Source organism: Bos mutus, chromosome 6 (assembly GCF_027580195.1).
Source record: "Bos mutus isolate GX-2022 chromosome 6, NWIPB_WYAK_1.1, whole genome shotgun sequence".
Taxonomy (NCBI): Eukaryota; Metazoa; Chordata; class Mammalia; order Artiodactyla; family Bovidae; genus Bos; species Bos mutus.
This window is the reverse complement of record NC_091622.1, coordinates 71,702,825-71,718,290: the sequence shown is the minus strand read 5'-3', so window position 1 is coordinate 71,718,290 and position 15,466 is coordinate 71,702,825. Positions and strand designations below refer to the sequence as shown.

At 37.3% G+C, this 15,466-nt stretch overlaps 1 protein-coding gene across 5 annotated transcripts in view; it reads left to right on the top strand.

The window, feature by feature from the left end:
- AASDH (aminoadipate-semialdehyde dehydrogenase) overlaps window positions 1–10,952 on the top strand; it is a 30,745-nt gene extending 19,793 nt beyond the window's left edge. For 2 of the 5 annotated variants that reach the window (XM_070372447.1, XM_070372448.1), the window contains 4 exons: window positions 3,868–4,031; window positions 5,221–5,343; window positions 5,864–5,995; window positions 8,479–10,951. In XM_070372447.1, coding sequence (XP_070228548.1) covers window positions 3,868–4,031; window positions 5,221–5,343; window positions 5,864–5,995; window positions 8,479–8,892 — 833 coding nt within the window. In that variant the 3' untranslated portion in view covers window positions 8,893–10,951. Of the gene's footprint in view, window positions 1–3,867; window positions 4,032–5,220; window positions 5,344–5,863; window positions 5,996–8,478 lie in introns of all 5 variants that reach the window. The other 3 variants (XM_070372449.1, XM_005899047.3, XM_070372446.1) reach the window with 3 other exon arrangements.
- The last annotated feature ends 4,514 nt before the right edge of the window (window positions 10,953–15,466 follow it).

Sequence of the window (15,466 nt, the reverse complement as noted above, 5' to 3'; positions counted from 1 at the left end):
AAAAAACCTGTGTTTAGTGGGTTTGGTTTCTGTCAAAGAATAATAATTACATGCTGATTCACAGTGTGGGCCTTGGGTCAGAGTTTCTGGGTCTGAACCTAGCTCTAAGGCTATTACCCGCTCTGTGACCTTCAACAAGTTGTGGAACTCCCTAGAACTTCAGTTTTCTCCTGAGTATATGGGCATAATAAATAAAACATGGTGCTGCATCACAAATTATTCCCAAACTTAATGGTTTAGAGCAATAAACATTTATTATTTCACAGTTTGTGTGGATCAGGAATTTAGGAGGAGCTTAGTTGAAAGTTCTGGCTCAGGGTTTCTCCTGTGGCTGCAACCATGTGAAAGCTTGACTTGAGCTGGCGAAATCTGCTTCCAAGATGGCTTACAGTGCAACTAACACAAGACCAGTTCTTTGCTGAGTTTTGACAGGAAGCTTCATTTTCTTGCCCCATGGGCTTCTCTCTGAGTGACCCAAGAGAGTGAGTGAGGAAAAATGCAGTACTTTTAGTGTCTAAAGTTGTAAATCATAATTTGTGCTTTATTGTGTTATTAGAAGCACATCATTTAAGTCAGGCCCACACTCAAAGGGAGGGGAATTGGCTCCCCCTCTTGAAAGGAAGAGTATCAAAGAATATGTGGGTATATTTTAAAACTACCACAGTGATCATAGAGCTTCTGAGAGGATTAAATGTGATAATTGCTTGTGAATCCTTTAGTACATACCTGGTGGCTCAGACAGTAAAGAATCTGCCTGTAATGCAAGGGACCTGGGTTCAATCCCTGGGTTGGAAAGAACTCCTGGAAAGGGAAATGCTGACCCACTCCAGTATTGCCTGGAGAATTCCATGGACAGAGGAGCCTGGCGGGCTACAGTCCATGTGATTGCAAAAAGACTGAGCAACTAACACTTTCTTTTTCAGGGACAGACTGAGTGCTCATTGAGTATTAGCTATTACCTGCTACTCCGTTTCCCTAAGGTGCAGGTGACTTACTTTACAAAGATACGGGGGTTCAAATATAATGTCTCTTTAACTATCACTTTCTTTTTACCCCTCCCCCAAACTACATTAAGTTTTACTTTAGTGCTCATGGAATCTGTTTACCAAAGCTTTTCAGTCTAAATACTTAGGAATATATCTCCCTACTAAAGTTATCCTGGCTAGGATCTACTTGAATCCAAGTTTGATCCTTTCCTATTGAAAACCTATATTTTGAGAATTTTGCTACAGGAAACTTTCAGTTATATATATGAATATGAGTAATCCCTAGTCCATGAAAGTCAGCTCATTGAGGTTATTGTTTGCATTCCAAGTGTCTACCCAAAACTTGTGGCACATGGTGGTCACTTAGTCCTTTTTTTTTTTTTTTTAAATTTCCAGGTTTATTGAGATGTAATTGACATATGACATTTTATTAGTTTAAGGTATACAGTATAATGATTTGATGTGTATGTATATTGCAAAATGATTACCACAATAAGTCTAGTTAGCCTGCATCACCTGACACAGTTACTGTTTTCTTTTCCTGGGATGAGAACTTTAAAGATTCACTCTCAGCAATTTTCAAATATCCAATTCAGTGTTGGTAACTATCACTTAGTACCTTATTTTTTTATTAATGTATGGTTTATACACAGTGGTATACAGTTCTGTATTTTGACAGATACATACTATCATGTAACCACTACCACAATTAAGAGTCCGTTGCTCCAAAAAATTTGTGTTTCACTTTATAGTCATTCCTCCTCCTATCCCTACCACCAGCCACTGATGTGCTTTTTGTCCCTGCTTGCAGGATCTTAGTTCTCTGACCAGGGATCAAACCCATGCCCCCTACAATGGAAGCCCGAAGTCTTAATCACTGGACCATGAGGGAAGTCCCTTAACAGTGTCTTTTGAAGAGAAGTTCTTAATTTCAATGAAGTCTACTTTATAATTTCTTTTATGGATCCTGTTTTTGATGTCATATCCAGGAGATCTTTGCCTAACCTAAGGTCACAAAACATTTTCTTCTGGAGCCAAACCCAAAGAATGTTCTCATTAACCAGCTATTCCTGGTGTGAAAGTGAAGTCGCTCATTCGTGTCCAACCCTTAGCAACCCCATGGACTGCAGCCTTCCAGGTTCCTCCGTCCATGGGGTTTTCCAGGCAGGAGTACTAGAGTGGGGTGCCATTCCTGGTGTACTCCACTATATAGGACATTTCTCTTCATCTTTACTAAGTAGGCTGTCCTTTCCCTTCTGAGCAGTAACTGCCAGAAGAAAGTATAGCAGATACTCTTGAAATTGAGCTTCAAGTGGGCAGTAGTGGTTATAATCATAGGTGGAACCACCCAGAGTGTCGGGCCAATGCCTAGATTTCACTTCCCCTGACTTACATGCACTCCAGAAACTTGAGTGATCTTTACTTTGTAGATTTTGACCACTCCCACTTCCAGTTGGAGGGTTTTTTTGGCCACAGCAAGTCAGAGACTCCTGCTCTGTCTTCTCATCCAAGCAGGAGTTTGGAAAAATCAGTCTACTATAGTTGTCAAGACAACAGGCTCTGGAGCTTGACTTCTTGAATTCAAATCCTTGCTCTGCCACTTACTACCTGAGTAGTTTTGCCCATAACTCTCCTATAACTTAACTCTCTGTGCTTTAATTTTGTCCTCTATAAAATGTGCATATAGTCACACTTCACTGTGAGGATTACATGAGTTAATAGGAATAAAATTCTAACAGTAGTACCCTCCATAAGATTAAAGGTCAGTAAACATTTGTTGTTAAGTTCCTGAGTGGTGTTCGATTCTTTGTGACCCCCATGGACTGTAGCACGCCAGGCTTCCCTGTCCTTCACTTATCGCTTGGAGTTTGCTCGGATTCACATCCATGGAGTTGGTGATGCCATCTAACCATTTCATCCTCTGCTATCCTTTTCTCCTTTTGCCTTGAATCTTTCCCAGCATCAGGGTCTTTTCCAGTGAGTTGGGTCTTCACATTAAGCAGCTAGAGTATTGGAGCTTCAGCTTGAGCATCAGTCCTTCCAGTGAATATTCATATTGTTAATATTAGCATTTCTTTTTAAGATTTATTTATTTATTTGGCTGCACTGAGTCTTCATTGCTGCGCACAAGCTTTCTCTAGTTGCAGTGAGCGGGGCCTACTCTTAATTGTGGTGTGCAGGCTTATTGCAGTGGCTTCGCTTGTGGAGCACTGGCTCTTGGGCATATGGTCTTCTGTAGTTGCAGTTCCCAGGCTCTAGAGCACAGGCTCAGTAGTTGTGTCGCATGGGCTTAGCTACTCTGTGGTATTGAGATCCTCCCCAACCCGGTATGGAACCTGTGTCCGCTGCATTGGCAAGCAGATTCTTAGCCACTAGACCACCAGAGAAGCCCAGCATTTCTTCTTTTTTTTTGGCTAGACTGCCAGGGAAGTCCCAATATTAGCATTTATTGAACACTTTTTATGTACTGGGCATTTATCCTAATTATCACAATAACCCTGGATGTAGTTGTATCCACATTCAGCAGAAGAAGAATCTGAGGCCCAGCAATGCTAGATGATTTGCCCAAAGGATGGCCATGACAAGATCTGAATCCAGGTCTGGCACAGCCTCTTTCTGCTGCGGCATGCTCATGTTCATTGTTTTCTTGGTAGTAAAGCACTTCTCAGTACCTTGAAAATGTAAGGTGTACTTACTGAAAAGGTTTTTTTACATAAGTGGTTACTGTTCATTTCTGTTTTGCTGAAATGTAAATCTGAGCCAAACATAGAGCCTAAATACACATGAAGAGCATCAAATATATGTTGTCATGATTTAAGCCAAATAATTATTTTCCAGTGACATATCTAAATCTCATCTTTAATATTTTGTTTGCTAACAGGCTGTTATAATGGGTTAGTTTATGTTCTGAAAAGTAATAGTGGAGAAAAATACTGGATGTTTAGTACTGAGGATGCTGTCAAAAGCTCAGCAACCATGGATCCAACCACAGGACTTCTTTACATTGGATCTCATGACCAGCATGCATACGCTTTGGATATATATGTAAGAATTCAGTTTGTCAGCTTTACACCATAAGCATAAATGGAAGAGCATGAAATTATCAGGTGGTGGTGACTAGGGGAGCAGGTATTAACGATTTTCCAAGTTTGTGATCTGGGAAGATTAAGGGATTAATTAACAGCCTTAATCTCTTAAGATATTTTTAACTTCCTTACCAAATTTTCACAAATTTGCTGCTCAGAGTTTTGAAATATAAAGAACTTAGAATTTACTATTGACAATAGAAAGAATCACAAAAATATCAATATTTTATATAAGAACCCAATTACATAAAATTTTAAAATTTAAGAATTATAAAGTTAAAAAGTTGGGGAAAATTTTTGAAACAAATATGACATAGTTAAAGCTCATAAGTATAAATTAAATTAAGAGTAAATATAAATCTATAAGAAAAATATAAAGGTCCAGATAGAAAAATATTCAACAAAGGATATAAATGGACAGGACCCTTAAGAAGAAATGGCTAGTAAATGTATATAAATTTATATAATGTTTAAGAATCAAAGGAATGAAAATTTAAAACTTTAAAGGTAGAGAAGCAAATGTTATTAGCTTAGAGGGTAACATTAAATGCTGATGAGAGTTGTGGGAAGTAAGCTTTTGAGGAAGACAGTTTGACAATTTGAATAGGTAACAATTTCATATCCTTTGACTCAGTAAAATTCTAGGAATCTGTCGTGGCAAAATAATCAGAAACGTGGATAAATGTAAGCACCAGAATATCTTATTTTCAACTTATTTGTACTACCAAGAAATTAGTTACAAATAGGGTAGAGAGAGAGTATTTTATGTTCATATGGGATATGATCCAATAATATTTAACAAGTTTTACAGAATAAGTGAGCTAAATTATATACAAAGTGTATGATATTCAGAATGATCTCAGGTATATTAAACTGTATGTATGTGTGTGTGCCAAAAAGATCACAAGGCAAAAATGCTAAAATGTTAGTAATCTCTGGGTATTGCCTTTTGCCTTCTTTTTATACTAACTTGATCCTCCGCAGTAAATATGTATTACTTTTATACTAAAAATATAAAATTATATTAACGAGGTAGACACACGTAACTTTAAAAGGGACAGGATATATTGATTTTGTGAATCACCCTCAGAAACCAATTAATTTGCTTTCTTTTTTGCTCTTTTAAAATTTTACTTTCTTGTTTACAGAAGAAGAAGTGTGTTTGGAAGTTGAAATGTGGAGGAACTGTTTTTTCTTCTCCTTGTTTGAGCCTGATTCCATCTCACTTGTATTTTGCTACACTGGGAGGACTTTTACTGGCTATAAATCCTGTAGGCATAAAATAATATTTACTGATTTTATTACCTATTTTTCTTTAATATTTTTTACTTTGCTTAGAATTCTGAAAATTCGAAGTAGATCTCAACTAGATATAGTCCACACAGTACTGGGTCAGAATTCACTAAAATGATTGACGTGAAGTCTAGAGTGATGAGAAAAATCTAAGTTCTGTGTTATGTCCTTTATCAGTTTTTTAAATTGGCAGAATGTTCTCAGTTCTATCAAGAACTTTGTGTCCATTCTAAGGATAGAGTTTATGTGCTAGTTATTTCTTTCCTGGTTTTATTGCAGGTTTTTATCTCAGTTCTCATAAATAGCACTCATTAATTTTTGTATATGTACAGTAGCTTCATTTATAATCAAGCTATAATATATAAGCTTCACTTATAGTCAGCATGCTACTGTAGCATTTTCTGATGTTACCTCTGGGAGGTTTATGAATTTGTTTTATAAAAGTAATTGATGAGTAGAATGATTTAAATGCTATGAATTACGTTTTGCCCATGCCAGGCCACTGGGGACAGACTTTGGAAACATTCCTGTGGAAAGCCACTCTTTTCTTCTCCACGGTGTTGCCTACAGTATGTTTTTATTGGCTGTGTAGATGGAAATTTACTCTGCTTTACTCACTTTGGAGAACAGGTAAAAAATGTCTAGTTCTGTTTTACTTATCTTTGTCAAAAGCATAATAGTTGGTGACGACTAAAGTAAAGTTTTATACAACATTTTTTGACCCATCGTGTTGAAAGCTAGTTGTGTTTTAATTGTTAGCCCGTGGATTTTCAAATTTTTGAATGATGCTCTAATAGATTTAAAAGATTCTATCCATTGTTTTAATTTTGCCATCCTCTTTGTCCAATGTAAAAAATGTTACCATTTTTTAGCCAACTTAATTATAACCTCTATTCAGATTGTGAAAATTGAAATAAACCCCTGCTTTTTCTATGAAAACCAAAATCTTCTACAGAACCCAATTTACTTTGTATGGAGGTTCCGTCTTCAACTTCGTGATCAGGGTATAGTGATCAGGGGAGCAGGGTAGGCCCCTGATCTTTCGTTAGGATAATAATCTCTACTTCTTCACCCACAAGTGACTATGGCACAACGTCTGTGTTTTTGATTTGAGGATTATTCTATGGACTTGAGTGTGCTAGCTCCGGCGTAGGTTAGCCCATTGATGGCTATGGTTGCGTCTGGGTGCATTTTATTCTGCTTTCGCCCCTTATACACTAGCAGTTTCTTTTGTTCTGTGTGACAGTTATTTTGTGATGAAATCTTTTTTTTTTTAAGTCTTTTTTTTTAAGCTTTTGGTTGTGTTGGATCTTCCTTTCTGTGTGCAGGCTTTCCCTAGTTGTGGTGAGCAGGACTGTTGTTTGTTGCAGTGCGTGAGCTTCTCATTGTTAGTGGCTTCTCTTCTTCAGGAGCAGACTCTAGGACGCTCAGGCTTCAGTAGTTGCAGCTCAGGGGCTCAATAGTTGTGATTTGAGGGCTTTAGAGAACAGCCTCAGCAGTTGTGGCGCATGGACTTGAGTTGCCTGCAACACGTGGAATATTCCCAGGTCAGGGATCCAAGTCCATGTCGCCTGCATTGACAGGCAGAGTCTCATCCACTGTACCACCAGCGAAGTCCTGTGATGAAATCTTTTATTAAGTTCACTTTATATTTTTTATTTAGAAAGTAATTTGTAAGAACTGCCTTATGATCCAGCAATCCCACTGCTGGGCATACACTCTGAGGAAACCAGAATTGAAAGAAACACGTGTACCCCAATGTTCATCGCAGCACTGTTTATAATAGCCAGGACATGGAAGCAACCTAGATGTCCATCAGCAGCTGAATGGATAAGAAAGCTGTGGAACATATACACAATGGAGTATTACTCAGCCATTAAAAAGAATACATTTGAATCAGTTCTAATGAGGTGGATGAAACTGGAGCCTATTATACAGAGTGAAGTAAGCCAGAAAGAAAAACACCAATACAGTATAGTAACGCATATATATGGAATTTAGAAAGATGGTAACAATAACCCTGTGTACGAGACAGCAAAAGAGACACTGATGTATAGAACAGTCTTATGGACTCTGTGGGAGAGGGAGAGGGTGGGAAGATTTTGGAGAATGGCATTGAAACATGTATAATATTATGTATGAAACGAGTCACCAGTCCAGGTTCGATGCACGATACTGGATGCTTGGGGCTGGTGCACTGGGATGACCCAGAGGGATGGTATGGGGAGGGAGGAGGGTTCAGGATGGGGAACACATGTATACCTGGGGCGGATTCATTTCAATATTTGGCAAAACTAATACAATATTGTAAAGTTTAAAAATAAAATAAAATTTAAAAAATAATAATTTGTATATATTCTCACCTTTGGATTTCTAAATAGTTAGAAGAGGCAAAGGTTCTTACTCCTTTTTTTTTTCTTCTCTGAATAAGCCAGAGAAAGATTAAAGTAATTTTGTCCAAGTCAGGAAGAAAATTGAGATTATACACCATGTATCATGAATATACCCACTTTTTTATTTTGCTGCTACTATGGATTTGTGAACATTACCTTAGACTTATGCCTCTTCTTCCTGTGAGTTTTAAAATATTGGCTGACAGGGTAATCTATAGTAGCTTTGAAGTAAGCAAATAGTATATATCTACAGTGTAGACACACAACTCATAGCTCTTTGTTTAAAGCTTTAGTTCAACTTATTGCACATAAACTTTTCTTTTCAGCTTACTTACCTCCTTTTTCCTACATCAGGAGACTAGAGTAAGATACAGTTTTTAATAAGATACACTGGAAACTCAGTGCAGTTTTATCTTAGAAATCATTGTCTCTGAACATATTAATAATAACTTTTGGATGAGGTTTGAAATGAATTTATATTCTGCATAGTGGTGATTTATGTAATAAGGGCACTGGTGTTTCTTATGTTCGATTTTACCACTGGGACAGAGGTCTAATCTGAGGGTGCTACTTTTCAGAGAAAGCTATTATTTTCTCTATGTATATTTACCATTCAGTAGCCTACATCTCTCACATTTTATTAAGAATTTCATAAAGCTTTAATCTACAGAATTGTTGAAATGAGATGAATGAATTGTTTTTGCCTTTATCACCCTTCAGGTTTGGCAATTCTCTACCAATGAACCAATCTTTTCATCCCCATGTACCTCAGCATCAGAGCAAGAAATATTTTTTGGTTCTCATGACTGCTTTATCTACTGTTGTAGTATGAAAGGTCACCTCCAGTGGAAATTTGAAACTACTTCAAGAGTGTATTCAACGCCTTTTGTTTTCCGTAACCACAACCATAACAGTGAAATGTTACTGGCAGCGGCATCTACTGATGGGAAACTGTGGATCTTGGAATCTAAGAGTGGACAGTTGCAAAGTGTGTATGAACTTCCTGGAGAAGTTTTCTCTTCTCCTGTGGTCTGGGAATCAGTGCTTATTATTGGATGTAGAAATAATTATGTTTATTGTCTGGATTTATTGGGTGACAAAGGTAATGAAGTGCAGTCCTTACAATATACATGAGATATTTGAAAATATTTTATATTACTGAGCTTGTGGATAGTCATATTAAAGATTATATTTTGTTTAAGAAACTTGTCTATTACACTTTATTGGAAAACAACCATACTTTACTTCCTATAGGAGCAACAGATGCTTTTACAAGGAATTATAGAATGAAACACATCCTAATGCCTGTTATAATTATTAATTAAAGGAATATCGATGTTCTTCTAATTTCTATAGATGTCCTACTTTGGTTTTTTTTATAAAAGACCTCTGGGAAAAAAGATCAAAATATACTTGGTGGGTTAAAAACTTAGTCTGTGATGTAATTAACATCAACACCATTCACTCGTTTTTACTGAGAATCATAACGAAATGTTGTCAAAGATAGGATCTATTTATCAAATTAGTTTCCTTAATTTAACATTTTTAAATGAACAAAGTACCAATGTAGAATAATATATATACTCTGTATTGTTTCAAGTTGATATACCTTCTTTTCTCAATTTTTGATACATGAACATTGACTAATATTTTTTACACCTATATTTTTCAGTTTATTAGATTTTACTGCTCATGGGAAATAGATGGGGAAATAGTGGAAACAGTGTCAGACTTTATTTTTGGGGCTCCAAAATCACTGCAGATGGTGACTGCAGCCATGAAATTAAAAGACGCTTACTCCTTGGAAGAAAAGTTATGACCAACCTAGATAGCATATTCAAAAGCAGAGACATTACTTTGCCAACAAAGGTTCGTCTAGTCAAGGCTATGGTTTTTCCTGTGGTCATGTATGGATGTGAGAGTTGGACTGTGAAGAAAGCTGAGCACCGAAGAATTGATGCTTTTGAACTGTGGTGTTGGAGAAGACTCTTGAGAGTCCCTTGGACTGCAAGGAGATCCAACCAGTCCATCCTAAAGGAGATCAGCCCTGGGTGTTGTTTGGAAGGAATGATGCTAAAGCTGAAACTCCAGTACTTTGGCCACCTCACGCGAGAAGTTGACTCATTGGAAAAGACTCTGATGCTGGGAGGGATTGGGGGCAGGAGGAGAAGGAGATGACAGAGGATGAGATGGCTGGATGGCATCACCGACTTGATGGATGTGAGTTTGAGTGAACTCCGGGAGTTGGTGATGGACAGGGAGGCCTGGCGTGCTGTGATTCATGGGGTCGCAAAGAGTCTGACACGACTGAGTGACTGAACTGAACTGAACTGAAGTTGCCCCCAGTAAACTGTACCTTCTCTGGAAGCCATGCCCTCTGTGCTTCCCCCTTCTCTTAGGCCTGGGCTAGGCCTGTGATTTGCTGTAACCTAGAGAATGCAGTGATGGTGATATTATGCCACTTTCTGAGCCTAAATTTTAAGAAGTTGTGGTAGCTTCTGCTTTTATAGCCATGGGAGCCCTGAGCAGCCACATCAGTCTGGCTGTCTACTGGAGAAGACATGTAACGAGGGAGCCATGAGCTAAGACTACACTGAGAAGAACCAAGGAAGCCAGTGAACAGTGACAGTCAATGATATGGCCCCCAGCATTCCAGCCAACTCCAGCGATACACTGTGTTGCTGACCTTTCCCCTAATTCTGCAGACAACTGTAGTATCATTTGATTTGTTCATTCATTCACCAGTAGAATCTCAAATATCAAACACGCCAGAGTTCTTGGTGGCAAGCAATAGAAGGTAAATTTGGGATATTTTAAATAGAAAGTGTTTATTTTTATTGAAGTATAATTGATATACAATATTATGTATTTTTTATTGAAGTATAATTGATGTACAATATTATATAAGTATTATATAGAAATTCACAGTTTTTAAATGTTATATGCCTTTAAAACATTGTATTCCCTGTGTTAGACAATATATCCTTGTAGCTTATTTATTCTATACACAATAGTTTGTACCTCTTAATCCCTTACCACTCTTTTGCCCTTCCTCCCTTCCCTCTCCCTGCTGGTAACCACTAGTTTGTTCTCTATATTTGTGAGTCTGATTCTTTTATGTTAGACTTACTAGCTTGTTCTATTTTTTTAGATTCCATGTAAAAGTGATATCATACAAAATATTTATCTTTCTCTGACTCATTTCATTTAGCATAATAACCCTCCAAATCTATCCATGTTTTGCAAATGGCAGAATTTTGTTCTTTTTATGGCTGAGTAGTATTCCATTGTCGGAGAAGGCAATGGCACCCCACTCCAGTACTCTTGCCTGGAAAATCCCATGAATGTAGGAGCCTGGTGGGCTACAGTCCATGGGATCGCTAAGAGTCAGGCACAACTGAGCGACTTCACTTTCACTTTTCACTTTCATGCATTGGAGAAGGAAATGGCAACCCACTCCAGTGTTCTTGCTTGGAGAATCCCAGGGATGGGAGAGCCTGGTGGGCTGCCGTCTATGGGGTCACACAGGGTTGGACACGACTGCAGCGACTTAGCAGCAGCAGCAGCAGCAGCATTCCATTGTATACATACACCATATCCTCTTAATCTGTTCATCTGTTGATGGACACTTAAATTGCTTCCATATCTTGGCAATTATAAATAATACTGCTATGAACAGTGGGATGCATATATTTTTTTGAACTAGTGTTTTTGTTGTTTTTGTTTTTCAGATAATATATATCCAAGAGTGGTGGAATTGCTGAGTCATATGGTAGTTCTATTTTTAGCTTTTTTGAGATACTTGCATACTGTTTTCCACAGTGGCTACACCAATTTAGGTTTCTCCTCAACAGGGGATTCCCCTTTTCTCCACTTCCTCACCATCATTTGTTGTTTGTGTTCTTTTTGATGATAACCATCTGACCTGTCTGTCATGATATCTCATTGGAGTTTGTACTTCCCTGGTGATTAGTGATGCTGAGGATCTTTTCATGAGCCTGTTGATCATCTGCATTTCCTTTCTGGGAAAAATATCTGTTCAGGTCTTCTGCCCAGTTTTTAATCAGGTTTTTTTCTTTTGATGTTGGGTTGTATGAGTTATTTATATATGTTGGATATGACCACAAGTTGGTCATATCATTTGCAAATATTTTGTCCCATTCAGTAGGTTGTCTTTTCATTTTGTTGATGGTTTCCTTTGCTGTACATAAGTTTTAAAGCTTAATTAGTTCCCATTTGTTTATTTTTGCTTTTTATTTCCTTTGTTTTAGGAGACAGATTCAAAACAATATTGCTACAATATGTGTCAGACTGTTCTGCCTATGTTTTTCTCTAAGAATTTTATGGTTTTCAGTCTTATATTTATGTCTTTAATCCATCTTGAATTAATTTGTGTATATAGGTTCTAATTTCATTCTTTCACATGTAGCTGTCTTGTTTTTGCAACACCAATTATTGAAGAGATTTTCCCCCTCCATTTAATATTCTTGCCTCCTTTGTCATAGATTAATTGACTGTAAATGTGTGGGTTTATTTCTGGGCTCTCTATTCTGTTCTGTTCTGTTGATGTTTTTTTTCCAGTGCCATGCTGTTTTGTTATTGTAGCTTTGTAGTATAGTTTGAAGTCAGGGAGCTTGATTTGTCTAGATCTGTTCTTCTTTCTCGGGATATTTTAACTGCTTAGGGTCTTTTGTATTTCCATACAAATTTTAAAACTATCTGTGAAAAATGCCCTTGGTATTTTGATAGAGACTGCATTGAATCTATAGGTTTCCTTGGTATTAATTCTTCCAGTCTCTGAATGTGGTATATTTTCCCATCTGTTTGTGTTGTCTTTAGTTTCTTTCATCAGTGCCTTATGGTTTTCCCAATACAGGTATTTTACCACTAAGGAGGTTTATACCTAGGTATTTTAATCATTTTAATGCAATGGTAAATGGGATTATATACTTAATTCCTCTTTCTGATTACTCATTTTTAGTATATAGAGATGGAACCAATTTATGTATGTTAATTTGTATCCTACAACTTTACTAAATTCATTGATGAGCTCTAGTAGTATTCTGATGGTGTCTAGGATATTTTGTGTGTAGTATGTCATCTGCAAACAGTGACAGTTTTACTTCTTCCTTTCCAGTTTGTTGTTGTTCAGTTGCTCAGTTGTGTCCAACTCTGTGACCTCATGGACTGCAGCATGCCAGGCTTCCCTGTCCTTCACTGTCTCCCAGAGTTTGCTCAAATTCATGTCCATTGAAGTGGTGATACCATCCAACCATCTTACTTCTCTTGTCCAATTGCTGTGACTAGGACATCCAATACTGTGTTGATTAAAAGTACCTTGAGTGGGCATCCTTGTCTTGTTCTTGATCTTAGAGGAAACACTTTCAGCTTTTCGCCTTTGAGTATGATGTTGCTGCTGCTGCTAAGTCACTTCAGTCATGTCCGACTCTGTGCGACCCCCATAGACGGCAGCCCACCAGGCTCCGCTGTCCCTGGGATTCTCCAGGCAGGAACTCTGGAGCGGGTTGCCATTTCCTTCTCCAATGCATAAAAGTGAAAGTGAAGTCACTCAGTCGTATCCGACTCCTAGCGACCCCATGGACTGCAGCCTACCAGGCTCCTCTGTCCATGGGATTTTCCAGGTAAGAGTACTGGAGTGGGTTGCCATTGCCTTCTCCAAGCTGTGTGTTTATCATATATGGCCTTTATTATGTTGAGGTATGTTCCCTTTATACACACCTTCTGGGGAGTTTATATCATAAATGGATATTGAATATTGTCAGAAGCTTTTCTGCATCTCTTGTGATCATACAGTTATTATTCTTCAGTTTGTTAATGTAGTGTTATACTGATCGATTTGCAGATACCAAAAAGTCCTTGCATCTTTGGGGTAATCCCTCTTAATCATGTTTTATGACCCATTTAATGTATTGTTAGATTCAGTTTACTAGTATTTTGTTGAGGAATTTCTGCATCTATCTTTATTAGCGATATTGGCCTATAATTTTCTTTTTCTTTTTTTTTCTGTAGTATCTTTGGTTTTAGTATCACAGTGATGCTACCTTCCTAGAATGAGTTCAGATGCATTCCTTCTTCTGCAATTTTTTGGGAATAGTTTGAGAAAGATAGGTGTTAATTCATCTCTAAATATTTTGTTGAATTTACTTGTGAAGCCATCTAATCCTGGACTTCTATTGGGAGTTATTAAATTGCTGGTTTAGTTTCATTACTGGTAACTTGTCTATTCATATTTTCTATTTCTTCCTGGTTCATTCTTGGCAGATTGTACATTTCTAGGAATTTGTCCCTTTCTTCTGAGTTGTCCATTTTATTAGCATATAGTTTTCCGTAGGAATCTCTTCTGATGTTTCATATTTCTGTGGTGATGTTTGTAACTTCTCCTTTTTCATTTCTGATTTTGTTGGTTTGTGCTCTCTTTTCTTGATGAGTTCAAACTAAAGGTATATCAATTTTTAACATCTTTTCAAAGAAGTATTTTTTAGTTTCATTGATAATTTTATTGTTTTTAAAGTTTATTTATGCTCTAGTCTTTTTGATACGTTTCCTTATACTAACTTTGGGTTTTATTTGCTTTTTCTAGTTTAGCTGTAACATTAGGTGGTTTGAGATTTTCCTCATTTCCTGAGGTCTTGTATCACCATAAACTTCCCTCTTAGAGCTGCTTTTGGTGTGTCCCATAGATTTTGGATCATTGTTTTTCATTTTCATTTGTCTCTGGGTATTCTTTTTTAATTTCCTCTTTGACTTCTTCAGTAATCCCTTGTTTTGTTTTGTTTTGTTTTTTTAGTAGCGTATTGTTTAGCCTCCACCATGTAGTGTCCTTTGTCTCCTCCAACAATCTCTATTTTAACATCTGTTTTATCAGGTATAAGTATTGCTACTCTGGCTTTCTTATTATCTCTATTTGCATTCAATACCTTTTGCATCCCTTCACTTTATGTTTATATTTAAAGACACTTATGTATGTCTTTAAATCTGAGTCTCCTATAGGCAGGATTCCTTTTTTTTTTTTTTTTGCCTTCAGCCACCTGATGTCTTTTGGAGCATTTAATCCATTTACATTTGAAGTGTTTATTGCTATGCATGTTCTTATTGCCATTTTGTTAATTGTTTTGGGGTAGTTTTTGTAGTTGTTGTTCCTGTCTTTTGTTATTTGATGACTATCTTTAATGTTTGGATTCCTTTTCTTCTGTGTATCTATTATAGATGTTTGGCTTGTAATTCCCATGAGGTATTTATATAGCAATCTGTATTTATACAAGATTGTTTTAAGTTCTTGACCTCTTAATTTCAAATGCATTTTAAGAATCCTGTATTTTTACTTTCCTCCCCTCATAATTACTGTTTTTGATATCTTTTTTTGTTGTTCAGTTTCTAAGTTGTGTACAACTCTCTGCCACCCCATGAACTGCAGGATACCAGGCTTCCCTGTTCTTCACCATCTCCCAGTGCTTGTTCAAACTCATGTCCATTGAGTCACTGATGCCATCCAACCATCTCATCCTCTTATGCCCCCATCTCCTCTTGCCCTCAGTCTGTCCCAGCATCAGGGTCTTTTCCAGTGAGTCAGATCTTCGCATTAGGTGGCCAAAGTATTGGAGCTTCAGCTTCAGCACTAGTCCTCCCAATGAATATTCAGGGTTGATTTCCTTTAGGATTGACTAGTTTGATCTCCTTGCTGTCCAAG